General features: G+C 52.2%; 1 protein-coding gene and 1 long non-coding RNA gene across 5 annotated transcripts; one reads left to right on the top strand and one right to left on the bottom strand.

The window, feature by feature from the left end:
* Positions 1–804: 804 nt before the first annotated feature.
* Positions 805–9445, top strand: LOC119521355. The gene is made up of 4 exons (XR_005214341.1): positions 805–1092; positions 6131–6235; positions 7528–7623; positions 8663–9445. It is a non-coding gene; the product is annotated as an uncharacterized LOC119521355 (long non-coding RNA).
* On the bottom strand, positions 2185–27205 carry NUMBL (NUMB like endocytic adaptor protein). 4 transcript variants are annotated; one of them, XR_005214340.1, is made up of 11 exons: positions 26840–27205; positions 22650–22734; positions 20661–20800; positions 19595–19669; positions 19436–19510; positions 18332–18472; positions 10569–10758; positions 7540–7845; positions 4731–4853; positions 3152–3873; positions 2185–2465 (listed from the first exon to the last, which is right to left on the bottom strand). XR_005214340.1 is itself a non-coding variant. In XM_037819526.1 (10 exons), exons 1-10 carry the CDS (start codon positions 27050–27052, stop codon positions 3209–3211), a joined length of 2013 nt encoding a protein of 670 aa, XP_037675454.1. In that variant the 5' UTR covers positions 27053–27205; the 3' UTR covers positions 2606–3208. The 4 variants fall into 4 exon arrangements, 3 of the variants coding, with proteins under 3 accessions (XP_037675454.1, XP_037675455.1, XP_037675456.1); XM_037819526.1 differs by lacking the exon at positions 2185–2465 and having other exon boundaries at positions 2606–3873; XM_037819527.1 differs by lacking the exons at positions 2185–2465; positions 26840–27205 and adding an exon at positions 26262–26499 and having other exon boundaries at positions 2606–3873.
* Positions 27206–27243: the final 38 nt, after the last annotated feature.

The raw sequence follows: 27243 nt of genomic DNA, 5'->3' as shown, positions 1-27243 counted from the left end.
TTGAGAATGATGGAAATGTTCTAAAATTGGATTATGGCGACCGTTGCATAACACTGTAAAATCATACAGAATCTTTTAAATCACTTAAAACGAGTGTATTTTATGATCTGTAAATTATCCCTCAATAAGCTTGTTTAAAAACAAGCAAAGGAAAGCAAAACTGTGCATGCCGAAGCACAATGAACGCTCCCAGGAGGCACCGCGGGTGGCCTGCGCCTCCCTCCGCGCGGGTCCTGTGCCGGCCTCGCCGGGGAGCCCGAGGGGACCAGGACGCAGCGGGGCAGTGACAGCCGAGAGGGGCCGGGGCCGGGAGGGGGAAGAGGCCCGGGCCAGAGGGGTCCTGGCTGGGACGCGGGAGGCAGGAGGGATTTCCTAGCGGAGGGAACGGCTACGCCAGGGCCTGAAGCACAGTCTTGTTCACGGCTGCGACGCCAGTTTTCTTTTCTTTCTTACCATTTCTCTGCCACAGGACCGGGCTGGCGGGACTGTCGCCAGGACCCCTTCCGCCGCCCCCGGGACGAAAGGGACCGCCAGGGGGCGCTGTGCCACCGCGCGCGGCGGCGGGCTGGGGGCGGGGTGTTGCGGGGGCGGCCTCCTGCTGCAACCCGTGGGACGCTCCGGGGAGTCCGCGGCCGCGGGGTGGTGGCGCGACACCGCGCTGTGGGGTGCGGGGCTGGGCTGTCCCCGGTCCCGCCTGGGCCGTTGCGCGACCGGCCCGAGCTTTGCAAAGCGGTGGGGAGAGGCGGCGGGCGCCGCGCGCCGTCCGGGGTGGGCTGGCTCCTAGGGGCGCCGGGGACTGGGGGGAGGTGGGCCGGCGCCGGAAGTCCCCAGGCTGACCTGGCCCGGGGTCGGGGAGCGAGGCCTGCGGTGGGACGGGGTCACTGGAGCGCGGGTCCTTAACTCCTTGTTCCCCGGGGCTACTCCGGAGGAAGATGCACCTTGAAGAGCACAGTGTCCCCCGAAGCCGAGGGTAACAGGCGGCCGTGGGAGTTCCTCGGGAGGTCCCCCCCTTCACCTACATCTAAGGAGACTGTTGTGGGGGAGCTCTGAGGAAGACTACTCTTGTTCCAGGAAGAATGGTTTCGTGCCAAGGTCAGTCTGGGGCAGGGGTCATCTCGACTCTGTCCCTGATTTGCTGTGTGGCCTCGGTTTGCCCATCTGTCCAATAGCTGTAATCATCTCCGTCCCAGTCCTGGGCCCTCTCTGGGCCTCCCACTCACCAGCGGCTTGCAGAGGTGAACAGCTGAGATTGCCTCCTCCAGGCCTGGCCCTGTCTGTCATGGGACACTGTGGTGACCAAGCCAGGCCGAGGCTCGGCCTCATTCACAGACAGTGGGCAGACAGACCAACCCCCAGAATGATCAGCTGTGTTATAGACAACACAAGCCCAGGGGTGGGGGCTGGGATGGGGGGCACAGGGACATGTAGGATGGTGGTGGAAAGGGTCTTCTGACAGCCTGAGCGCTGGAAGAGGCGCCTCAACTTAGCCATCAAGGCTAGGGGGGTTAGAGTCTTGGACATGGGTTGGCTTCTAAGGAGAGGGGATGCTGGGGCTGGGACCCCATGGCAGGGTCAGGTCAGGGTGCTGGAGACAGAGGGAATGGCCTGTGCAAAGGTGTGGAGAGAACAGGTGGCTCAGCTCGGGCAGAGGGCTTTCTGCCCCCTGGGGATCCCCTGGTGCCCCATCAGAGCCTTCTGTAATGGGCCCCAAGTCCTGCACTGCTACCAGCAGGTTAATGGGGTGTCGCTAAACTCTTCAGGGTGCACCCCAGGCCTGTTCCCTCACAGCCTGGTGGCTTAATGACTGGTTTGAGTCCCAGCTTCCCCACTAACCAGGTGGGTGACCTGGAGCAAGTGACTCAACTTCCCCATTTATGGGAATATAATATTGGGTGTCACAAAATGAATCACCTCATTTTAAAGCACAATAAAGAAATATATAATTTGCATTTGATACATTTACATAGATTTCAAAAAGAATTGCTTTTATAGATTCTAATAAAGAGACCCAAGAAACAATAGAGAGACTTAAAGAACAACATGCTGTCAACGTCAAGTGACCTTTGGGCCCGAGTTCTGGAAAATGCAATTGTCGAAACAAGAATTTGGCAGAGCAAAGATAAGACTATTCCAAACCTGATTACTTAAAATTTTAATATTGAAATAATTAGCAGCAGCTTATGATTTGTTCTTTATTCCTTGGTTTAATATCCGTAAGGAACTGAAATTGGGTGATTCCCTTTTGGCACCCTTTTGTCCCCACCACTCAAGTGCTGCATCAGCATTACCTGTCAGGTATGGTTCAGAGGGCAGGAAGCAGGGAGACCCTCCGCCTTCCTGCTGTTTTAGTAGATGGCTCAGGAGGAGAGGCTCTGTCCACACCACCACCCCCAGACTCACACCCCGCTTTTCTCGAGGGTCACCGTATATTCTTCCTTTATTGGCTGTCCTTGTATAATACAAATCTGCAAGTTTTAGATACAAAAAAAATCGAAATAAAAGATAGAAAAGTACCCGCCAGGCACCCCTCCCCCCTCTTCCGGGACCCCTCCCCAGCGGGCACAGACGTGAGGTAACTGAGCATCTTCATCCCCTCCCCCCTTCCCCTCCTCCAGGGCCCCCAGCTTGGCCCCTGCCCCCATGAGACCTTGGCCCAAGGAAGATGTGGGCCCCAGAAAGGGGGGCGGGCGATGAGGGTGAGCACAGCCTTGGCAGTGAACGCAGCGGTGGGCAGAGGGAAGCCCTTAGCTTGTGCTGTGTTTGGGGGCCGGGAGGGGTGGCCAGACTTGGGGCGGGCACTTGAGTGGGGCCCAGGAGCGCCCCTCAGTGGGCATCCCTCCTCCATCCTGCCCAGCACTGGTAGGTGGAAGGTCAGTAACAGAAACCGGGAAATGTAGCCTGAACTGAGGGCCTTCAGTGGGATTGTGGCAATCCCTGTGTCTTGGTGGGGGGAAGGGGGCACTGCCAGGCTAAGTCTGGCAGGGAAATGGGTCCCTCAGCCAGGCTGGGTCCGTCCCTGAAGTCCATCGAGTCGCAACCTGGGCCTCACAATGTTGGTTCTGTAGTGGTTGTCAGGGGTGGTAGAGGGAAGGGGTTAGAGGGGATGTTGGGGGACCAGCTCCAGGGAGTAGGACCAGGGGAGGGGTTGTACCTCCACTCCCAGGTGTGGGGCACCCAGGGATGATGGGGTGGGCAGGGGCAGCTCAGGCTACAGTTCAATCTCGAAGGTCTTCTGCAGGTCACCGGAGAAGGGGTTGGAAGGCTTCTCTACAGCAGGTTTGCCTTCTAATGCCGCCCACTGGGCCTCAAAGGGGTCCAGCTCAGGGGCCGGGGCGGGTGCTGGCTCAGGAGGCCAGGGGGCCCCGCTGGGGCGTGGGCGAGTCTGACCCCCAGGGGCACTGGGTGCAGCAGGGGACGGGAAGGCCCCAGCTTTTCCGAGCAGGGTGGCCGGCTGGGGCTGGAGCTGGGCAGCCGAGCAGAAGGCGTTGGCCACCATCTGTGAGGGCGTGATGCCCACCACGGGCACCCGGGGCATGGGCGGGTAGCCCAGACCTGGGTAGGCAGGCACAAAAGGGGGCTGCATGTGTGGGGGTGGCAGGAACATGGCCACCTGGGCAGGTGCCGTGTCGAAGGGCCCCATGGGGGCAGGGAAGGGCTGCAGGGTGGGGGGTATGGTTGGTATGGGGGGCACTGAGGCCCCCTGCTGCTGCTGCTGCTGCTGCTGCTGTTGCTGCTGCTGCTGCTGCTGCTGCTGGGCCTTGGCCACCTGGGACACCTCCTCCAGCCACCGCTCAGCCTCTGAGGGTGTCCGCTTATGCCCGGGCTGGAAGGCAGCTGCAGGGGGCACAGAGGGCTCGCCCCAGGCAGATGTCCCTGGAGAGAGGGGAGGGGGCAAGTGAGGGGCATGGGCTGCAGTGGACAGAACCCCAGACAGAGAATTGCTTGATGGAGGGGCTTGGTGCACAGACTGTCCACCTTTAATCCCAGCGCTGCTCCTTACTAGCCAAATTGACACTTTGGGCAAATGACAATACAGTTCTGAGATTCTTAGGCCCCGAGCTTGAAAAGGCTACACAGGACTGACACTCGCCCAGTCTAGCTTCCATTCTGATGGGTGAGTACCAAACCTGTTAGCAAAGATTTTGAATATTGCCCTTGGTTCTAAAACTTTGAAAATGTATTGTTTTAGGAGGCTAAGATTCTAAGACTGCGTAGATTTTTCTCATCTTTCTCAGAGTGTACTTTCTTTTGTAAGGCCCGATGGTTTAAGTTTGTGTTTTCTAAGATTCTAGAGTCCTAAATTTACACTATTTGAGACTTTAAGGTGCTTCTGTGGTTCTAGGATGAACCCATGGCTCTAAGATGATTTCATGGTACTATGAAAGTACTCAGAGAGTGTTCTAGAGCTGTGTGATTCTAAGACTTCATGGGTCTACATCTGGTAGGTTCTAATGTCTTGTGTTTCTAGGGCTGTAGATTCCTAAATTTTATGGTTCTAAGACAGGAAGGTTTTTAATTGTGTGCATGGTTCAAGGATGATCCTCTGGCTCTAAGATGACCCTGTGGCTCTAAGGTGATCCCATAGTTTGAAGGTGATCCCATAGCGCTAAAATAATCCATGACTCTAAGGTGAGCTTGTGGTTCTAAGCCAATGGGATTCCAAGATCCTTGGAGCCCAGAGGAAGCCATGAGTGGAGACAAGGAATGCTGCAGCGGCAGGGCAGGTTTACCTGTGGTGGCCTGGGGTGGCCCTGTTGCTGGCGCCCCAGCACTGGCAAAAGATGAGCTGATCTGTGTACACAAAGCGTTGATGCCATCACTGTCACTGGCCCCGGGAGGCTCCATCTCGGGCACTGGGAAGTCAGTGGGCAGCAGGATCAGTAAGCGGGCTCTTCCCTCCCCTGCCCATTGCCCTCACCTCAGGGGTGCTCTCTCCCAGCCTAGGCTCCCTTCCTGCCTGTGCCCATTTGAATGTATTATGTTCCCCAAACGCCATTATCTTTGATGCACTCTTGTGTGGGCAGACGTATTAATGTTGATTAGATTGTAATTCTTTGAATGTTTCCATGGAGATGCGACTTGCCTAACTGTAGGTGATAACTCTGATTAGATAATTTTCATGGAGGTGTGGCCCTGCCCATTCAGCGTGGGCCTTGATTAGTTTACTAGAGCACCAAATAAGCTCAGACAGAAGGAGGGAGCTTGCTACAGCCAAGAGGGACACTTTGAAGAATGCGCAGGAGCTGAGAGAGGAGCTGCAGTTTACAGACACATTTTGGAGATGGCATTTGAAAGCAGAGTTTTGGTCCAGAGAAGCTAAGAGAGGACAAATGCCCCAAGAGCAACTGAGAGTGACATTCCGGAGAGAAGCTGCAACCTAGAGAGGAATGTCCTGGGAGAAAGCCATTTTGAAACCAGAACTCCAGAGCAGATGCCAGCCATGTGCCTTTCCAGCTAACAGAGGTTTTCCGGATGCCAATGGCCATCCTCCAGGGAAGGTACCTAATTGTTGATGCCTTACCTTGGACACTTTATGGCCTTAAGACTGTAACTGTGTAACCAAATAAACCCCCATTTATAAAAGCCAGTCCATTTTTGGTGTTTTACATTTTGGCAGCATTAGCAGACCAGAACACTGCTCAAAGTGTGAGGGTCGGCAGAGCCACTCTCTGCAGCAACTTAGTGGCCATGACCACAAAAATGGTAACTCTGTGCATGTATGTGTGTGTGACATCTGAATGGTACCATGGCCAAGTTGGTGGTGACATGTGGTGGGGGACTGTGGTAGGTGCAATGGGACCCAAAACCAAGGACTTCAAGATCCATGTGTGGCCATAAACCAGAAGAAATATTTAAAATGTTTAACAACATATACATTAATTTAAAAATATGTTGAATCGACCAGTCAGAATGGATGTTGGCTACCCCACTGCTCACTGGCTGAGGATATGAGTCTTGCTTTGGGCAGATCAGTGGGGCCCAGGCAGTGACACGTATCAGGAGGGCAGAGATGCACCTGTGCCACCAAGGCAGGTGACAGTGAGCAGGGATGGTGGTGTCATGAAGAGGCACCATCCAATAAACAACAGATGGCCTCCAAGTGTGTCATTTCCTGTTTGTGTCATTTCAGCAAGGAGCCGTCCCCAAGGGAGCATGTGTGATGCTCCAATGAGCAGCACGATGAAACCTGCTGTAGGAGTTGGCAGATGTGATGTGGGGGTGTCCAGGTAGGAGGGTAAGTGTGCAGTTTCCAGGTCACTGTCTTTGATGACTGTGCACGTTGTGTGCAAATGGGCACATGGCTCCTGAGGGCGTGGCATCTGAACGGGACTGGAATTTAGGTGTGGCGTCCTGATGTGTGATTTCCAAGTGCTAGTGAATTCACCTGTGCAGTAGCTGAGTGTGTGTAATACACAGGTGTGCAGGTGTGCACAGATCTGACACATGAACTTGTCAGTGCATGTGAATCCAAGTGTGTGGTTTGCAAGTGTATAAACCTGGGTGTGTGATTTCTGGGTGCATATGACCCTGGATATGTGACTTTTGAGTATGTGAGATATTTGGGTTTGAAACTTCTGAGTATGATTTCTTTGTGTGTGATTTCCAAGTGTGTGTGATTTCTAAGTGTCCATGCATGACCCTGGGCATGTGACTTCTAAGTGTGCATAACACCTGTGTGAGTGTGACATTTATGTGAGTCTGTAAAATCCAAGCAAGTGTGTGGCGGGCTGCAGGAGTGTGAGACTTCCAAATAAAGCCTGGGAGCATGCCACCTCTCAGGAAGCGTGTGTGAAAGCCCTAAGTGTGTGCTCAGTGTGAGACTGCACAGGATAGCAAAGTGGGTCTGATGCAAATCTGAGGATGTGTGACAAGGGGATGCTGCAAGGGTTTGTATGCATCACTCTCAGCAAGTATTGGCATCTTTTAGAGCAGCCCACCCACTGGATACAGATCCACACACTCCCACACCAATCCCCAAGGCCCTAAGGGGATAGTCTCTCAGCTTCAGCAAATGGAAAGGGGAGTTGGCTCCCATAACTTCACTGGCTGATCCTCCTGCCTGTCTTATTTGGCCAAAAACATGGCACCGTGCCACCTTTCTGTCCTCCCTTTCCCATGGCAGACATTGCTAATCAAGCATAATGCTTTTTCCCACTGAGCTCTTGGCTCATCTTAACCCTCATCTGGCCATACCTCATGGCTTTACTGGCCAAATGCTTGTGGGAAGCACAGTTCTTCGTGTCTCTGTCTCCTCCTGAGCAAAAACATGACATCTGTGCTACTTCTTGCTCTTATCCATGAAGGCGTCCTTGCCCACAGTGGACACTGATAACCAATCATGATTTGTGCCCCAGCTTTCCTTTCCCCTGACCATGGCAGACATTGCTAATTGATCCCGATGTGCTCCACCTCTCTCTCCTTTGCTCATGGCAGACGTGCCAATCAATCACAGTGTGTACCACCTCTCCTTTGTCCCTTGCCCACAAAAGCAAGTATTAACTGATCCTGCTGTTCCTTCCCATTAAGCTCGGGACTCACCTGTGCCCTTCACCTGGAAGTCAGTGCGGCGCTGCAGCGTGGATGGCAGCTCATTCAACCGCAGGCTCAGCTGCCGTTTGAAAGGTGAGTTCTTCTGGCTGAGCGCTGGGAATCCACGGAAGGAGCCCTGGCGAACCAGCTGCTCCAGAGGGGCATGGCGCCGGGGGATGGCAGCGGCAGTGGTGCCTGCAGCCACTGGGGTACCTGCCTCGCCTTTCTCACCAGGGGATGTGGTGGCTGGTGTTGGGGACACGTGTCCTGGCTGGGCAGGGCCTGGAGCTGCAGCAGGGGCAGCGGCTGCCTCTGCTGGAGACATGGGGGAGACAGGTGGTTAGACTCCTCACCTTGGCACTCAAGGCCTCTCCCCCCTCGCCCCTTTACTCATTCCTTAAGGCTGCCTTCCCCACCCAATGTGTCCTGCCCTCAGGACAGAAGTTTCGGCACCCCGAAACTTCTCCCAGCCCAGCCAAGCCAAGACCTGGAGGCCCCTGGGGAATCTGCTCCCAACCTGACCCTCTATCTCTCTAGCTTTCAGCCCTCTGAGCTGTCTCTCTGCCATTCCCTTCATCTCTCCCTCTAAGACCCTCTGTCTCCTTGCCTGATTAACAAATACTTATCTGGTGCATGAACAACATATCAGGAGTTATTCCAATGCATTGAATCCTCACAGCCACCTGTGAGGTGGGTACTATTGCCATCCCCATTTTACAGATGTGATGCTAAGTGACTTGCCCACAGCACCATGCAGGAAGGGGCCGGCTAACTCTGGAGTCCGTGCCCCACACACTGCCCTAAGCTGCCTCTCCCTCTGCCCTGGTCTCCCCACCATGCTGTCTTTCTCTCTCTCTCTGTCTGCTCCTTTTGTGGTCTCCCAGCCTCACATCCTTCTTGCCACCTCCAATTACTACCCGTTGTTCTAGACCTAGCTTGGCTTACTGCATCCTCTAGGAAGCTTTCTAGATTGTTCCAGCCCTCAGGCCTGGGCTCTTTGAGAGTAGCGTCCCCCCACCCTTGCCAATACACAAACACATGTCCACCCTCCAACAGGGCTTCGCTAAATGCCGAGGGGATGCAGGCCCACAGAGGGCAGGGATGCCACCCCGTGCTTTCTCCCCTCTCCCAGGTGGAGGCGGCCCCAGCCCTCCCCCAGGCCTGGCCTGATGCGGTGGAGACAGCCCAGGACAGGGTGGAACCAGGAAACCACCTCTGTCCCCACCTCAGTGTATGACCTCAGGAAGTCCCCTCCCCTCTCTGGGCCCCAGTTTCCCTCACTGAAACCTTGGGATAAACATCCTTGGGCTACCTCCCCCGGCCTCTAAGGCAGGCTCAGCTGAGGCAGTGAACATTAAATGCTTTGTAATCCGACAAAAGTTTAGTAAACAGCTTTGTGCAAAGTGCCCTGCTCCATAAAGTCCTAAAGAAAACTGGAAAGAACGCTGTCACCGTGCAGTGCCTTGAGACTGTGAATCCCTGAAAGAACAGCAAGATACATCACTGGGTAAACTCTCATTTGCTGTGCAAACAGTAAAGTGCTGTGTACAATGCAAAGTACTTGGAAACTACAATATTCTTTGGAAATCGTAAAACCCTTTGCAAACTCTAAAGGACTTTGTAATGTGCTTTGATGTGACAACATTCTTTGGAACTCTTTATATCCTCTGAAAACAGTAAAAAAAAGTATATAAACTGCAAAGAACTGTGAACTCAATGGTGTTCTTTGTAAACCAGAAAACATCATATACTCCATCATACCCTCTGTCAACTTTACTTTGTAATCTGCTTTGCCAGTGATAACATTCTTTATAAATTCTAATACACTCTAAAGTGTAAACTACTTTTATACTGTGAATAACCTTTAGAGGGGTTTGTAAGTGGTCATGTGATTTGCAAATAAAAACACATCTTGTAAAAGCTAATATTCTAGTAAGTGATAAAAATTCTGTTTTTCTTTTTTTCCCTAACTTTTTATTTAGAAAAATGTTACACCTGCAGAAAACTTGCCCTAACAGAACAATGGACACTCATCTTCCTTTAACCTACAGTTCCCGTTGTTAACATGTTACCATATTTGCACACCTGCTCACGCTCTCTCTCATTTTTTCTTACATCATTTAAGACTAGGTTGCAGACAACTTAACCCTAAGACCTTCAGCATGTCCCTCCCAGGAATGAGGACGTTCTGCCACAGAACCACGGGACAATTTCTCACCCAGGAAATTTAACGTGGGTACAATACTCCCAGATCATCTAAGTCCATATTCCAATTTCCCCTTTAAAACAATCATGTCCTTTTGTAGATGCCCTCCCTCCCTCCCTTTCTTTCTTTTCTTTTCTTTCTTTCTCACTCCAGATACCAATTCAAACAGTATTTATACTGTATTTATTAGTAGTTGTCAGGCCTCCTTTAGTCTCCTTTAATCTGGATCGGTTCCCAGTGGTAAATTCTTTGTAAATTCCAAGCAGATTTTCCACATTTTTAACAACTAGAAACCACAGTAAAAAAAATAAACTTACATTATGATTCAGCACACATATATACCTATATTAAAAACAAAATGCCACTGTTTTAGAATTTACGAAGTATTTACCATTTACTTCGATTAATGTTAGAGTTTACCGGCGTTTCTCAAACTTTTTGATGCAACCCAAGGTAAGAAATACCTTTTCCATGGTGATCCTTCACATACACACACACAAATACATATATATTTCTATATATATTCTCTCTATATATTTCTATATATAGAGAGAGAAACAAGGGTATCATTTGATGTACTCTGCATATTTTCTGTTGTTTCCTGTTTCACGTTTTAAAACGCCAGCCATGATCCAGCAAACTGACTTCCCGATCCACTAACAGGCCCTGGACACAGTCTGGAAAACCCTGGGGACCGCCCGACTCGGCAGACGGCCACGCGCCGAGGGACCCTCCGAAGCTTCGTCACCGCAGCCGCGCTGGGCGGGTGGGCCCGCCTTTCGGACCCCGCAGGGTCCCCGCCCCTCTGCAGCTCGCCCCCGGGCGCACCCACCTTTCTTCTTGTCCGGGGCCTCCCGCTCGGCCGGGCGCGCGCCCCCCGACAGGCGGAAGGAGCCCTCGCGCGCGAAGCTGGTGCGGCTGGCGTCGAAGGCCGCCGTGACCCCGCACTCCTTCTCCCGCCGCTGCTTCCGCTCCAGGCAGGCGGCGAAGGCGCAGCCCACGGCGTGGCTCAGCCTCTCGCCCTGCGGGGAGAGGGCGGGCGGGGGTCAGGCTCGCCGCGCGGGGAGCCCCGGGGTGCAGCCGCGCGAGGCCCTGCACCGCTCTGGGCCGGGGCGAGCGGACGGCTCCGCGAGCACGGGGTTACCGGTGGCAGCCCTGGGTGACACCAGCACTAAACAGTGCCGACTCCATGGCTCCAGGGCCGTTGTAGAACAGGCAAAACGTATCCAGGGTGAAAAAATGCGGACAGTGGTTGTTTCTGAAGGGGTGGAGGTGGGGGTGACTGGGAAGCACATGAGGACACTGGCTGGGGTGGTGGTCGAGTCCAAGAGCGGGAGAGTTTGGAGTTACCCGGGTGTGCACAGTTGTCAAAGCTCACAAATGCACTGTGTGTGAGGGGCGGGGTATATGGGAACCCTGTACTTTCTGCGTGGCTTTGCTGTAGACCTACAATTGCTCTAAAAAATCAACTCAGCAAATGAACACTTAGATTTGTGCACACCATGTGGTTCACTTCCACAGAAAAATGCCAAGAAAGAAAAATGAATTCTATTTAATGATATGCATGCTGAAGTGTTTAGAGGAAAGTGTTCTGACCTCTAATTTTGAAATGCATTAAAAAAAATAATAAGATGGAGAGTTATGTGGTAAAATAAGCAAAGACAAACGTTAGTGTGGCAGGATCTGGGGGACAGGGCATACAGGTGATTACAGTGTAACTCTTTCAACTTTGCTACATGCTTGAAAATTTTTTATACTAAAATGTTGGGGTAGGGACCTGACAGCTCTTGCTTCTTGGGTGCCTACTTGAGAGGCTCCAAGGCCAACTGCCTGGGTTTGATGCTTCCCACTGTCTAGCTGTGGGCCCTCAGGAAAATCACTTTACCTCTCTATGCTTGTCTCCTCACCTATAAAATGACGATGGTAATCTCACAGGATTGTTGAGAGAAAATGGGTGAACTAATAATATACAAGGGACAGTATCACCACATGAATGTCAGTGTAAATCTTTCCAGCCCTGGGCTGAGCCCTGACTTGCATCCTCTCACAGAATACTCACAACAGTGCCATGGGGTGGATGCTCTTATGAACCCATTTTACAGATGAGGAAACTGAGGCTCAGAAGGGAAGTAAACTCACCCAGTATCACAAGTGAGTGGAAGAATTGGGATTCAAATGAGATCTATCTCTGACTTATCTTTCCTAACTAAGAAGCTCAGCTACCTCTTAAAGTTAAACTTGGGGATGAAAACCCTCAATAAAATACTAGCAAACTGAATCCACCGGCATGTTAAAAGAATTATGCACCATGACCAAGTGGGATTTAGTCCAGGAATGCAAGGTTGGTTCAACCGATGAAAATCAATGTAATACAACCACACCAACAGAATGACAGGGAGGGGAAACCCTCAGGATCATCTCAATTGATGCCAAAAAAGCATTTGGCAAAAACCCAACACCTTTTCATAAAAAACACTCAACAAACTAAGAATAGAAGGGAATTTCCTCAACAGGAAACCCACAGCTAACATCAGAGTCAATGATGAAAGACTGAAAGTTTTCCTTTAAGATCAGGAACAAGACAAGGATGTCCACTTCCGCCACCTCTAGTCACCATTGTACTGGAAGCTTAGCTTCCAGAGCAACACGGCATGGAAAAGAACAACTCAGCAAGAAAACAAATAAAAGGCATTCAAACTGGAAAGAGGGAAGTAAACTTACCTCTATTCATGGATGACATAATCTTATATGTAGAAAATCACAGAGGACCCATAAAAAACTAATAGGGCTAATAAATGAATTCAGTGAAGTTGCAGGATTCAAAGTCAACAGACAAAAAAACTAGTTGTATTTCTATAGACTAGAAATGAAAAATCTAAAAATGAATTAAGAAAATTCCATTTCCAATTCCTCAAAAAGAATAAAATGTGAACACAACAAAAAGCACTGAAATATGTATCTGAATATGATTTAAAGGGGAAATATTAGATTGTATATATGGTAACAGAATAAATATTTTTAAAAAATCCAGGAAACTACACTACACAAACAGTAAACCTTATGTTAAACCACGGACTTTAATTATTAGTACAAATATAAAAATGGGCTATCATCAATTATAATAAATGTTCCACACTAATGCAAGGTGTGGGTGGTGGGGTGGTGTATAGAAATCCTCTATTTTATCCATGATTTTTCTGTAAATCCATAACTTCTCTAACAAAGAAAACAAATTTAAAAAAGAATAAAATACTTAGGAACACATGTAACTAAGGAGGTATGTGACTTCTAACAGAAAATATTGCTGAAAGAAAATAAGGACCTACATAAATGGAAAGACATCCCATGTTTATGGATTAGAAGACTTAATAACGTAAAGATGGCTGTGCTGGTTTGAATATATTATGTCCCCCAGAAAAAGCCATATTCTTTGATGCTATCTTGTGGGGGCAGACATATTAGTGTTGATTAGATTGGAATCCGTTGAATGTTTCCATGGAGATGTGACCCACCCAACGGTAGGTGATAACTCTGATTAGGTAATTTCCATGGAGGCATGGCCCCGCCCATTCAACCTGGGCCTTGATTGGTTTACTAGAGCACTATATAAGCTCAGACAGAAGGAGCAAGCTTGCTACAGCCAAGAGGGATGCTTTGAAGAACACACAGGAGCTGAGAGAGTAGCTGCAGATGAGAGACAGTTTGAAGACGGCCTTTGAAAGCAGACTTTTGCTCCGGAGAAGCCAAGAGAGGAAAAATGCCCAAAGAGCAACTAAGAGTGACATTTTTGAGTAACTGCAACCTAGAGAGGAACATCCTGGGAAAAAGCCATTTTGAAACCAGAACTTTGGAGTAGACGCCAGCCATGTGCCTTCCCAGCTAACAGAGGTTTTCCGGACACCATTGGCCATCCTCCAGTGAAGGTACCCAGTTGTTGATGACTTACCTTGGACAATTTATGGCCTTAAGACTGTAACTTTGTAACCAAATAAACCCTGTTTATAAAAGCCGATCCATTTGTGGTGTTTTGCGAAAAGGCAGCATTAGCAAACTGGAAGAGGTTTTGGTACTAGGAGTGGCGTGCTTCTGAGTTTGCAAAAATCAAACATGTTGGAATGGCTTTTTAAATGGATAAGGGGAAGATTCTTGAAGAATTGTGAGGAGCTTGATACAAAATGCCTAAACTGCTTTGAAGGGACTGTTGGTAGAAATATGGACTCTAAAGATACTTCTGATGAGGACTTGAGCAGAAATGATGACTGTGTCATTGCCAACTGGAAGAAAGATGATCCTTGTTTTAAAGTGGCAAAGAATTTGGCAAAATTGAGTCCTGGTGTCGGATGGAAGGAAGAATTTGAGAGCAACTGAGAGTGACTTTTTGAAGAGCAGCTGCAGCTAAGAGAGGACCAAAACACCCCAAGAGCAATGTTTTGGAGAACGCCATTTTGAAACGCCACCTGGGAGCAAGCAGACGCCAGCCACGTGTCTTCTGAAGTAACAGAGGTTTTCCAGATGCCATTGGCCATCCTCCAATGAAACATTTGCAAACTAGAACAATGGCAATAATTTACAATGTAAGCTACAGATTCAATGCAACCCCTAGCAAAATCCCAACAGACTTTTTTGCAGAAATCGAAAAGCTGATACAAAAATTCATATAGAATTGCAAGAGACCCAGAATAGCCAAAACAATCTTGTCTATCTGAACGAAATTGAAGGAGTCACACTTCCTGATTTCAAACCTTACGACAAAGCTACAGTAATAAAAACCGTGTGGAACTGGCATAAGGATAGACATACAGACCAATGGAACAGAATCAAAACCAGAAATAAACCCACACGACTATGGGCAATTGATTTTCAACAAGGGTGCTGTGCTGGTTTGGATGTATTATGTCCCCCAAAATGCCAGTGTCTTTGATGCAGTCTTGTGTGGGTGGGAAACGTATCGATGTTGATTGGGCTGGAGACTTTTGATTGCATGTTTCTGTGGAGATGTGATCACTCAACTGTGGGCAAGATGTTTCATTGGATAATTTCCATAGAGATGTGGCCCTGCCCAGTCTGCATGGGACTTGATTAGTTTACTAGAGCACTATATAAGCTCAGACAGAAGGAGCAAGCTTGCTACAGCCAAGAGGGACACTTTGAAGAACACACAGGAGCTGAGAAAGTAGCTGCAGCTAAGAGACACATTTTGAAGATGGCCTTTGAAAACAGAGTTTTGCTCTGGAGAAGCTAAGAGAGGACAAATGCCCTAAGAACAACTGAGACTGACATTTTGGAAAGAAGCTGAAGCCTAGAGAGGAACGTCCTGGGAGAAAGTCATTTTGAAATCAGGACTCCGGAGCAGATACCGGCCACGTGCCTTCCCAGCTAACAGAGGTTTTCTGGATGCCATTGGCCATCCTCCAGTGAAGGTACCTGATTGCTGATGTGTTACCTTGGACACTTTATGACATTAAGACTGTAACTTTGCAACCAAATAAACCCTCTTTCTAAAAGCCAATCCATTTCTGGTATTTTGCATCCTGGCAGCATTGGCCAACTGGAACAGGTGCCAAGACCATTCGATGGGGAAAGAAGAATGTCTTCAACAACTGGCACTGGTACAACTGGAAATCCACATGCAAAAGAATGAAGTTGGACCCTTACCTCATACCACAAACAAAAATTACTCAAAATAAATCAATGACCAAAATGTGGAATTTAAAACTATAAAACTCTCAGAAGAAAACATAGGGGCATATCTTCACAACCTTGGATTTGGCAACAGATTCTTAAATATGACACCAAACCCACAAGCAACAAAAGAAAAAAATAGATAAATTGGACTTCATGAAAATTCAAAACGTTTGTACATAGGATACTATCATGAAAGTGAAAAGACAACTCACAGAATGGGAAAAATATTTGCAAATCATATCTCTGATCAAAGTCTAGTATCTAGACTACATAAAAAACAAAAAGACAAACAACCCAATTAAAAAATGGGTAGAGGACTTGAATAGACATTTCTCAAAGAAGATACACAAATGGCCAATTAGCACATGGAAGGATGCTCAACATCGCACTTCATTTGGGAAATGCAAATCAAAACTACCAGTTACCACTTCACAGCCAGTAGGATGGCTGTTATGAAAAAATGGAAAATAACAAGGGTTGGCGAGGTTGTGGGAAAAGCAGAACACTTGTACATTGCTAATGGGAACGTGAAATGGTGTAGTCGCTTTGGACAACATTTTGGTGGCTTCTTAAAGGTTAAACAGAGTTACCCTACTGACCAGCAAAGCCACTCCGAGGTAAATCTCCAAAAGAACAGAAAACAGATATTTAAACAAATATGTGCACACAAATGTTCATAGCAGCCCTATTCACAATAATCAAAAGGTGGAAACAACCCAAATGTCCATCAACAGATGAATAAACAAAATGTGTGTGTGTCCATATAATGGATTATTATTCAGTCATAAAAAGAAATGAAGTACTAATACATGCTACAGTGTGGGTGAACCTCAAAAACATTATGCAAAGTGAAAGAAGCCAGACACAAAAGGCCACATATTGTTTGATTCTGCTTATATGAAATATCCAGAATAGGAAAATCCACAGAGACAGAAAGCCGACTGAGGTTGCCCAGGGCTGTAGGCGGGAATGGGAGGACACTGCTTAATGGGTACTGGGGTGCAGAAAATGTTTTGGAATTAGAAAGAAGTGATGATTGCTCAACATTGTAAATGTACTAAATAACACTGAATGGCACACCTTTCAGACGGTTAATTCTATGTTAAGTGAATTTCATCTCAAGTGGAAAAAAAGCTCAATTTGGGAATCCTGGGAATTCCACTACTCATCTCCTAAAACCTGAAGCCCAGAAGTGGGAAGGAATTCACCACAGGTCACACACACTTTGTACTGAGAGGAGATGGCCCTTAGCTCTTTCCTAGCTTTTGAATCTCATCCTCAAACAGTTTTCAGACAATAGCAACAGCTCCTATGTATTGAATGCTTATCAGGTGACTCTTTATTGTGTGGCTCCGTGTGACCACAGTGAATGCTCTCCCCAACAATCGTGTAAGAAGCCACTCTCCCATCCCCACTTTACAGAGGAGGAAACCAAGTCCCAGAGGGAAGTCACTTGTGCCTACAGTTCCTCAGCCAGATGGTTTGAAATTGAATTACACTCCTAACCACATGGCAGCATATTTTCCAAAATTCCCTGCATCAGATTTCTGGCCCCACGTACTCTTCCAGAACCTTGCCTCTCCGCCATCAAGAAGTGGAGTCTCTGTCCCCTGCCCTTGTCCTGGGAGGGCCTCTGTGAGTGCCTTGACAAACAGAGATCAACGGAAGTGATGCTATGTGATTTTCAAATCCGAAAAGACAGTACAGCTTCCTCCTGGCTCGCTCTCTTTCAGGGCACTTGTTTTGGAGCCCTGAGCCACCATGTAAGAAGTCACGATCCCAAAGCCACCAGACTGGAAAGATCTTGTGGAGAGGCCCTGAGGTGACATGCAGGGGAGGGATGTCCGGCCAGTCTCCTGTGGTTACAGCTCGGGACACCGCTGTCCTGTAACAGCACGAGACCCTGGAGCCAGAACCACCCAGTGGAGCCCTTCCCAAATTCCTGCCTTACAGAAACCATGAGAGATAATAAATGATTGTAATTTTAAGCCACTTAGGTTTGGGGAAATTTGTTAGTCAGCAATAGATAACTGACACAACTACTCTGCTAAGTTCAGGAAACAGCAGTTATTATGGGCCATGGGTTTCAAAGCCCTCCACACCCAGTCCCTGGCAAACACTAATCAATACTGACGCGAAGGCCCGAGTGTGCGCATCCTTCTTGGGTCATGGAGCAGAAGCCACACTCTGGAGAAGCAACAAGATGAAAGGCGCTGTGGACCCTGGTGAGTGTCGAGGGGCTGCAGCACGAAAGAGAAACAAACTTCTATCTCATTAAAATGCCTGTCATCTAGGGGTTTGCTGCCAGAAGCCTCAGAATCTTAACTGCCACAGTGTGACTGCTTCTGAGAAGAGGGTCCATCTGTTGCTTTCATTAGGTTCTCCGAGGGGACCTTGAACCCCCAAAATATTGGGAACACAAGCAAAATGAACTGAGGCTGGCCGAACAGTGGGCACCCTGGGAGGCGTTTCCTGAGAAGGGCCTGCAGGAGCCTGCAGGGGGGTGGGAAATTCACTGCAGCTTGATCTGCGTGGGGTCCATACACGGGGAAAAGTTCAAGGCGCTGGGCCTGATGATCTGTGTTCCTTGCTGTATGTATGTTCCTCAGTGAAAAAAGTTAGAGACATGAGAAGCACTGGTGAAGAAGATGATGAAGATGATGGTAACAACTGTTTTCCTGAGCACTTCTTGGGGGCCAGGCTCTGTCTTGAGCACTTTGTATGAACTTACTCAAGTCTCAATAATCCTTGAAGTTGGGACCAAAGATCAGGGCCTGAGATTACACCTCCTTTTCTGGGTGAGGAACTGGAGCACGGAGAGGCGAGCGACCTGCCGCGTCCATGCGGGCGGCCAAGGCAGGGCTGGGGCACCAGGGCACGGAGGGAGGAGTGGGCCGGCCCTGTACTCACCGAGTCCTTGAGCGCCAGGAAACAGTGGCAGATCCAGCGCCGGGTGGTCCCGTCGCGGCAGATGTAGGAGAACGCCTTGTCCAGGTTGCGGTCAGGAGCACAGAAGGAGACCTTTTCAATGGTTTGGTCAACCAGCAGGTCCTGGGAAGGTGCCGGGGAGGCCAGGAGGGGAACGTGAATGGGCTTTCCTGTACTCAGTCAACACTCCCTCAGCGTCTGCTTTATTTCCTGTCCTGAACAGGGTGGGGGGCAGGCACCGAGGCAGCCTTGGGCCCTGCCCACAGGGGGCTTCCAGTTCAGTGGGGGAATCAGACCCCATGGCAGAGAGAGGGCCCAGAACCACAGCCAGGCTGGGATAGGGGAGGCACAGGCTGGGGGATCAGGGTGGGGATGGGGAAGCACAGAGGCCTGTGCAAGCGAAGAGGGGACACTTAACCCAGCTTGGGGTGGGGGGGTTAGGCAAAGTTTCCTAGAGGAGGTATTAGCTAGGCAAGAAGGAACAGTATTTTGGCAGGGGAACTGCCTGTGCAAAGGTGGTGATGGTGTTTGCTCACTAACCCAGCTCTCATCATCTGGGTGCCTCTCAGGCAGTGTCTGGACTGGGGACAGGGGACTGAATGGTGAACAGACACCCAGACCCTGGCCCTACGGCATTCCAGATCTGGCTGGCCAGACTGCCAAATGCACTATGATACCAGCTAACACTTGTTCGCTTGCTGGTCTGCATACTTACGATGTGCCCAGCAAGGTTTCAAACACTTTGCATATATATTATTATTTAAAGCAGGGTTTATTTCTATCATCACTGTATAGATGAGGCAACTGAGGGGTTGCATGATGTTCCCAGAGTCACCCGGCTGGCCAGCCGTCAGGGTGGCTGCTGCACAGTTCCTGCTCTCACCCACTGTCCGTACCAGCTCCCATAACCAGAGTTATGACTGTGAGACAGGCCAAGAAAATACTGCCAAAGCCCATGGCATAATCCAGAAGGTCCCTGAGGGTGGGACATCCCAAAAGAGTGTGGGAAGATGTCCTTGGTCCCAATGTGAGCAGGGTGAGGAGAGGGGTCCATGGGTGTTCCCCCAACCCCCACGGGCCCCCTACCTTGGTCTTGTCATCCACCACTCGGAGCCCGTCGGCTGACACCCACAGGACAGACTTCACGGACTTGCGACCCATCTGGGGTGGAGGAGGGGGACAGAGGGGACGGGTCAGGGCTGCCCCTGCGGGCCTGAGCTGGCCCCTCCCTGGCCCCTCACTCACCGCCTTCAGCTTTTTCACAGCATCTTCACACACGTGCATCCCTCGGGACTCTTCCACCTCCACGTGGCCCAAGTACTGGGGAAGGGACGAGAGGACAAGAAATAATCCCAGAAATCCCTAATTCCTTGGGCTCCCTGGGCACTTGCTCTGTACCAGGCAGTGTTCTCTGCACCTTAAATGTATGAATTCATTTTCTTTGCACTTCAGCTCGTCAAGGTGGGTACCCCATCCTTGTCCCAGTTATGCAGAGGAGAAGACGGAGGCACAGAGTGTAGTGGTGATTTGCGTCCTGCCCATATCCCAGGCCCTGACACTTGACTGTTGCCCCTGAGTGCCAGTGTTTGCATCTCTGTGCCTGGGGACGCTGCCAGGGCCATGCAAGGCTTCTCTGCCCAGCCCCTACTGCAACACAAAGAGCCTGGGCGTGTCCCTAAGCAAAGATTGAAAGGAGTCGGTGCCCACATGCCCGGCTCCCCCTCAGCAATGGGCTGGCTCTGTGGTGCCCGCTCTATGCCATGCCCCAGGGGTCCCCAGGGGGATTAAGCTCCAGGTGCCCACAGCTGCAGCTGGCTTAACAACACACTCTTTACTGGTGGCCTTCCCTTCCTGCACCGCCCAAATGAGCCCCTCATCCTCAGGGTCTGCCTCTGGGGGATGGCAAAGCAAGGCAGTGGGGCCGACAGCCAAGAAGAGACCGAGCTGGGAACCGACCCCAAGTCGGCTGAGCGCCACAGCCCGCGCCCTGAATCTGCCGTCTCCCTTAGAAAAGCATAGTGTGGGGTGTAACAGGAAGGCCAGGAAGCACTCAACAAGAGGGCTTTGCAAATGTTGGAGACGGGGCCCGCCCCTCCTCCGGGACATGCCCTGGTAGCACGCCTCTTGGTTTTTGTACTCCAACCTCACAGGACCTGGAACCTGGGGCTCCGTCCTGGCAGGCTCCACAGTTCCTTGGGAACGTGAAGTCTCCTCCTTCCAGGACAGGGTCTCGGCGGTCCCGCCTGGCACCCTGCAAGAAACCTCTGCAGCCCTGGGGAGACCCGCAGGTGCCGGGGCCCTGCCCACTCACCCGGACCGGGAAGCTGCAGGTGCCCTTGCGCACGGCGTCCTCGTCCGCCTGCCACTGGTGTGGGCGCGAGGCCTCGGGCACGTAGGCTGGCTTCCTCCGCCGCAGGCTCTGGCGTAACTTGTTCATGGTGCCCGCCCCGTCTGGGGACACAGGACAGGGGTGCGGGTCAGAAGGCACAGGGCTCGGCAGCTCCCCATCATCAGGGGACGTGGGGAAAGGGGGCACTGGAAGGCTGGGGAGTGAGAGTCGGGGCAAGGGGTTTCAGGAGACATGGGGGTGAGGGCTACGTGGCTCTGGGGTGGGGGCCAAGGGCCACAGGTTTTAGAGGGTTGGAGGTTGGGAGTTGGGGGACATGACTGTAGAGACAGGAGGAGCCAAAGGATGGGAAGTCAAGGCCTGGGAGGGCAAGAGGGCTTGAGTGCACAGAGGTCATGGGGTCAGGAGTTTTAGGGGTACCACGGTCAGGGACAGGGCGAGCAGAGGACCCAGGGGTTGGGAGTCTGCCTGGGTCAGGGGCTCAAGAGTCGGGTGTGTGAGGCACAGAGTCAGGGGACTTGGACGGTCCATCCAGGCCACAGAGCATAGGAGAGGGGGCTTGTCTTGGTACCTTGGGGACACAGCCCATCTCTGACAACAGTGTCGAGCCTGCGGCAGGGGCCTTGGGGTAGCGTGTGCCTGTGCATGGGGGCAGGGGAGAGGCCAGCTCTAGAAGAGTCCCCAGAAGAGGAGGAGGAGTCCTGATGGTGAGGGGACACCCAGGACTGGGAGTACCTACAGCAGATGAGGACACTGTCCCCAAGCTGGGTGCAAAAAAGCATGCAACTGTTGTCTCTGAGGGTGTGTGCTCCCGAATGGTGTCTGGGGGAGTCTATGTCTGAGTGGGCGGCCACTGCCTGTGACTGTGTATTTCTGATGGTTGAACAGAAGGATGTGTGTCTGAGAATGGATGTGGATGAGAAAGTGTGTCTGTGAATGGGGGTCCCTGTCCATGAGTGTGGTTGTTGTGTGAGTGTGTCCCTGCAGGTGGCCTGTGAGGGGTGTCTGGGTCTGAGTGCAGGTGTGGCCTATGGGTGCTGGGGTATCAGTGACCGCTGTGTGTGTGTGTGGGGGGGGTGGCTGCTGTCTTCAATGGACATGGCCTGTGAGCGCTGCCCAGGAGCCTGTGTCTGTCCAAGAGTGCAGGTGTGGTTGGTGAGACGGTGTGCCTGTGAATGTTGTTTGTGAGGGTGTGTCTATGTCAGAGCATGTGGCCGTTGTCTTAGAGAGTGTGGGTCCATGGGTGCTGTGCTGGGGGTGTACCTACATGCCAGGGAGCACCTGTGAAGGTATGTGAGAATGTTGAGGCCATTGTCCTTGAGAAGTGTGTCTGAGAGAGTTATCTGTGAGGGTGTGACTTTGGGTGAGGACGTGGCTGTTGTCTAGGAGACAGCTAAGTATTATTTGGAGGGCTGGGCCTATATGTCAAGGTGGAGCTGTTTGTGAGAACATGGGTTCACAGGGGCTACCTGTAGGGCTGAGTCTGTGAAAGTGTGGGTCTGTGCATGTTGTCGGAGAGGCTGCCTGTGTGCAAGTTGTCTCTTGAGAGTGTGCATCTGAGGTGATGTTGGGTGTGAGAAAGTCTCAGTGTCATCTTGGAGTGTGTCCGTATGTTCGTACATGTGGCCCATCCTCGTGAACATTTGTGTGTGTCTGTGTTAGTGGCAGTGACTCTCTACTTAAGCACATCCACTGGTGTCACCATGTTAAAAAGTGTGTGTGGACAGAAACGAGCTGGTCAACTGTGTGTGTGTGTTAGACAGTGTGTGTGTCCATGGATGTGTGTATGTCCATCTGCAACAGGGTAATCCTGCACCTGTGGCTGTGGGAATGTCTGAGTGTGTGTGTGAACGTCTAGGTGTGTGGGTGTCTGCTACAAGTGTGACTGGGAGAATATTTCTCCAACCAGGCTAGGCAGACCCACCCACCCACCATCTCAGGCTGGTCACTCACCTGGCTCCGTCCTGGAGGTCTCAGGGCGCCCCAGGGCCCCACAGGGGGCTGGGGGCAGATGCTGCTCAGGCTTCCTGGGTCCGCCCTGCCCAAGGAAGGGAGGAGAGGGTGAGAAGCTTGCCTGGGATGGGACTCAGTCCCCTACCCCACCAGCCCTTTGGACGTCAGCCAACCCCCTCCATCTCAGCCTCTGGGGTGAGAGCCCTGGTTGTCATAGCAGCTGTTACCAGGGAGATCAGCCACCTGGTTCCCAGGGCCTAGGAATGAGTAGGTGTGTTTTGGGGTGAGGCGGGGAGGCTGGGGCTATCCTGGCCTCAGGAGGCCCCTGATGCTCGAGGGGTGGTGGGAGGGGGGAGGGGCCTTCCCCTCTAGACACATGCCCAGAGCTGCCCTCAGTTCCACGGCCACCCAGACGTGGTCAGTTTGGGCCTACAGTCATCCCCAGCACATTCAATCACACACAGACACAACCACAGCAGCACACATTAGACAGAGAAATGCACACAAACAATCACAGCCATGCAGAGCTGCCACTACACACAGCTGGCCACATGCTCTCACACACACACACACACACACACACACACACACATCTGGTCCCATCGGCTACTTATGTTTGGTCACACACTTCCACAGTCATGTGCAGAGTTAGGCCCAGGCACACCCACCAGAGCGACGCACGGACGACCACACCCAATGACAGTTAGGTTTCCTGAGGCACCCGAGACACCCACGTCACAGACCCACCCAGCCATAATCACACCTCGTCATCACGCCGAGGTCACCCACTGGCACCCATGAGCACCTGGCCACACATGGCCACAACCACAGCTGCACACATCTGTCACATACACACCCACAGATGCACTGACATCTGGTCATGGATATGCCCAGACAGACACACGCCCGGTCATACGGACACGAACCACACACATGCTCAGGCACTCACAGGTCCAGAGCTACATGCAGACATCCAAGCCCAACCACATCGGTCACGGCAACACACCTTTGGGGTGACACACTGTCACTCAGTCACATGTACCCACTCACAGCAGTGCACATTTGGTCACAGTATCAGTCACACAGTCTTTGCTGACAACCACACTTACCTGGACAGTCATCTGTACACAATCATACAGAGACACCCCAGCCATGGCCCTGCGCATTATAACCAGGCATGCACACTTGGCATGTGGTACCCAGCCACAGGGACCACGCTCCCCAAGGGTAAGCACACCCGCACATGGCCCTCCAGCCTTTCAGAAATGGGCCTTTCCCCACCATGGTCACACAGCCACAGTGGGCACCTTACCCAGACATAGCTCATGGCCACCATGCTACCACACAATGTCTCCCTCACGGCCTTACGATGTCACAGCATCACAGAGAACCACACAGACTCTCTTCGTGCAGCCAGACAAACACGTGGACAAATATGTATCCCACATACAATCACAGCCCCATGTGGACAGCCACACAGAATACCTCACACAGAGAGATGGAAACACTCAGTCTCGGTTTCACACATCACAAGTACACAGTCAGGCGTGGGCACAGAAATACAGTGACCCAGATGTGGTGTGGTAGCTAGGTTTACAAATGACACAGTCCCCAACAGAGTTGTGCGCACAATCCATCACCAAATCACATGGATTCCAACACAAGTGATCCAACACACACACAAACAAGTACGTGCAAACACAGTGGCACAGCTATACACAGGCACCCTCAGACCATGACACACGCACAAGCACAGACTGCCCATCACACACAGGAATATAGAAGCCACAGTCACATACGCACCCCCACAAACACACACAGTTACCTGGCGCTGCCACACATACACACATTTAACCTTTTAAGCCAGACAGGATTTCGGACACTGAGTCAAATACATATCCAAAATCACACACACACGATTAAATACATAGTCACCCGGGATCACATGTACTGATACAGCCCCTTACACAGACACAGCTATGGGCACACAATCACCATCATACACATGTCCAGCCAGTGTTGTCACAGAACTCCAGTACCACAGGCTCAACGTGACTCCACATACAATGGCAGTCACACACCAAGTTACACAGACATGGTGTGTTACATGGACATGTGATCACGCATAAAGTCAGCTCCAGACACAACCACAAACATTCAGTCAATGGAAGAGTCACACAGGCACAAAGTCATAGACATAGCTCCTCTCACACACACAGTCACAACTCCACATACATCCTCAGCCAGTCACCACATATGCCCAATCTCAGACTCAGCTCCTCTCACACACACAGTCACAACTCCACATACATCCTCAGCCAGTCACCACATATGCCCAATCTCAGACTCAACAAATACACTGTCACATCTGGGTTATGGCTACCACCCCGCCCCCCCCAACAAACACAGGGCCACAAAAGACAATCGCAGACACAGCCACATTCACAAACCACACACACATTCAAACACAGACTGAAAATGCAGGGATCCACAGAGCCAGCAGCTGTTATACACACACAGCTACAGTCACCCAAGTATGGGGGTCCCCAAACACCCACAATCACAGACTCCATCACATACACTCACAACCACACACATGCACACAAGAGACACACAACACAAGATCCTCACCAGCTGCAAGATACACACACAGAGTCACAGTCACACAAATACAGGGGTCACACTCCCAGCCGCCTCCCCACTGCACACCCCCCCCACCCCAGGTACCACACACAAAGACGCTGTCACCGCGGGCGTTGCAGACAGACAGGGCTGCACCCTGGTCCCTGGGGAGTCTGCCCTCAGCCCAGTCTGGAGCCTGGGGGGCGGGGGCCAGAAAGGGGGAGGTGGTGCATTGTCCGAGGGTGGGGTGCTCCAGGACAGCTAGGCAGCCCCAGGGACAAAGGGGGTGGCCCAGGGGACCTGTACCCTGGATGCGTAACCAAACCTTGAGGGTAAAGGCTATGCCTGAAATCCCCCTTACTCAGGCAGGGGGTGAGGGGATGGGGGTGGGGGACGGAGAGTTCCAAGCACAGGAAAGACCTTGTTTTGAGAGGGGGCTGTGCCGGAGCCGCCGCCCAAGCGTGGGGGGTAGGTTAGAATGTTGTACCCAAGAAACCCCTACGGCCTGTGGCAGAATTGTGGTTGGTGCTCCCCAGGCCTTGGCTTGGTGGGGAAGCTGTGCCCAGGGATCCCATCGCTAAGACCTTGCTTAGGGGGTCGTTCTGCTCAGGAAGGGAGGCGCAGGAATTATGTCTGGAATCCCCTCTCCGAGGCCTTGGCTTGATAGAGGGACCCTGTTTGGGACCCCATCCCCAAGACCGTGCCCAGGAAGGTTTTACCTAGAATCCCTGCTCTCCTGTCCTTGGCTTTTCCGGGGGTCTGTGTCCGAGATCCCTGTCCCCAGCTGGACAAGAGAGGGCCCGTGCCCGCGACCCCCGTCTCCAAAGCTCTGGTTTGGTAGGGGTCTGTGCCTGGACCCCCCGCTGGGGCCCACCCTCCCCAGCCTTGGCACCCTCTCTTCATCCGGGCGTCCCGGCCGCCTCCCACCAACCGCCACATCAGCAGCGGCGCCGCCCCCCACCCCGAGCCCCCCTCTCCCGCCCTTCTCACGCTGGCCGCCTCGCTGCGGGACATCCAGGGCCCGGGCGCCCCCGCCTCCCGCGGCCCTGGCTGGGCCCGGCTGCCCGAGTGCGGCTGCTGCTGCTGTGGCGGCGGCGGTGGCAGCTCAGTCTGAAGCGGGCCGGGGCCAGGGGCCGGGGGAGGGTGCGGGATGCACGCACACGAGCCTGCTCCGCTCTCCCGAGGATTCCGCTCCGGGGGCGGGGAGAACGCCCCTCCTCCTCGGCTCCCCGCCCCAGCCCCGCCCACTGGCCCACCGCCTGCTCTATATGCAGAAGAACCCCGCCCCGGCTCGATGGCTCGCCGGCCCAAACCCCGCCCCTTGGCCTGCGGGCCACGCCCATACGCAGATACGGCCCCGCCCTCCTCAGTGCGGCCACCGCCCCGCCACGCCCATTGGCCAGCGGGCTGAATATGTATATGAGCCTGGCTGAGTCCTTCCCTGTCGGTCCTGGCGGGAGCATCCTTCCCCTCCGTGACCCCTGACCGCAGATCCCCTACGCTCCGCGCCCGAAATAGTAGCTCCGTAGGCACCTTGCCGCCCGACATCCCCAAATGTTCCCGCTAACCTCAAGATTCTCCCAGCCAGGCGGGGGCGGGCAGAAGCGGTGACGAGGCGCTTTCCGCAAGGAAGGGGAGGGGGAAAGAAGAGACACCGGCGTCCTGGAGCGCGAGCGGCTCGGCTTTAGGGGCGGGGGCGCGGTTCTGGCCGCCGCTGCGCCCCTGCTCTCTTCCAATCTTGTGGGTTTGGCAAAGCAGCTGGCAGGGGCATTAAGGCCCATTAGCAAAGGCGAGGTTGCCGGGAGCCGAGGGGCGGGAGCCTGAAGCCGGGAGCCCGAGTGGCCGTCTGTGGTGGGGAGACCTTCTCAGCTGCTACCGCCCTTCGAGCAGGTGGTCAGCACGTGGGGGGGAGGGGGAAAGGGGAGAAGGAGGCTCCGGGCAACAGATGGCCCGGGCCGGGCAGGGCTGGGGC

The sequence above is a fragment of the Choloepus didactylus genome, chromosome 27 (assembly GCF_015220235.1).
Source record: "Choloepus didactylus isolate mChoDid1 chromosome 27, mChoDid1.pri, whole genome shotgun sequence".
NCBI lineage: Eukaryota > Metazoa > Chordata > Mammalia > Pilosa > Megalonychidae > Choloepus > Choloepus didactylus.
Note: the sequence above shows the minus strand (reverse complement) of the source record. Positions and strands in the feature narration are given on the sequence as shown.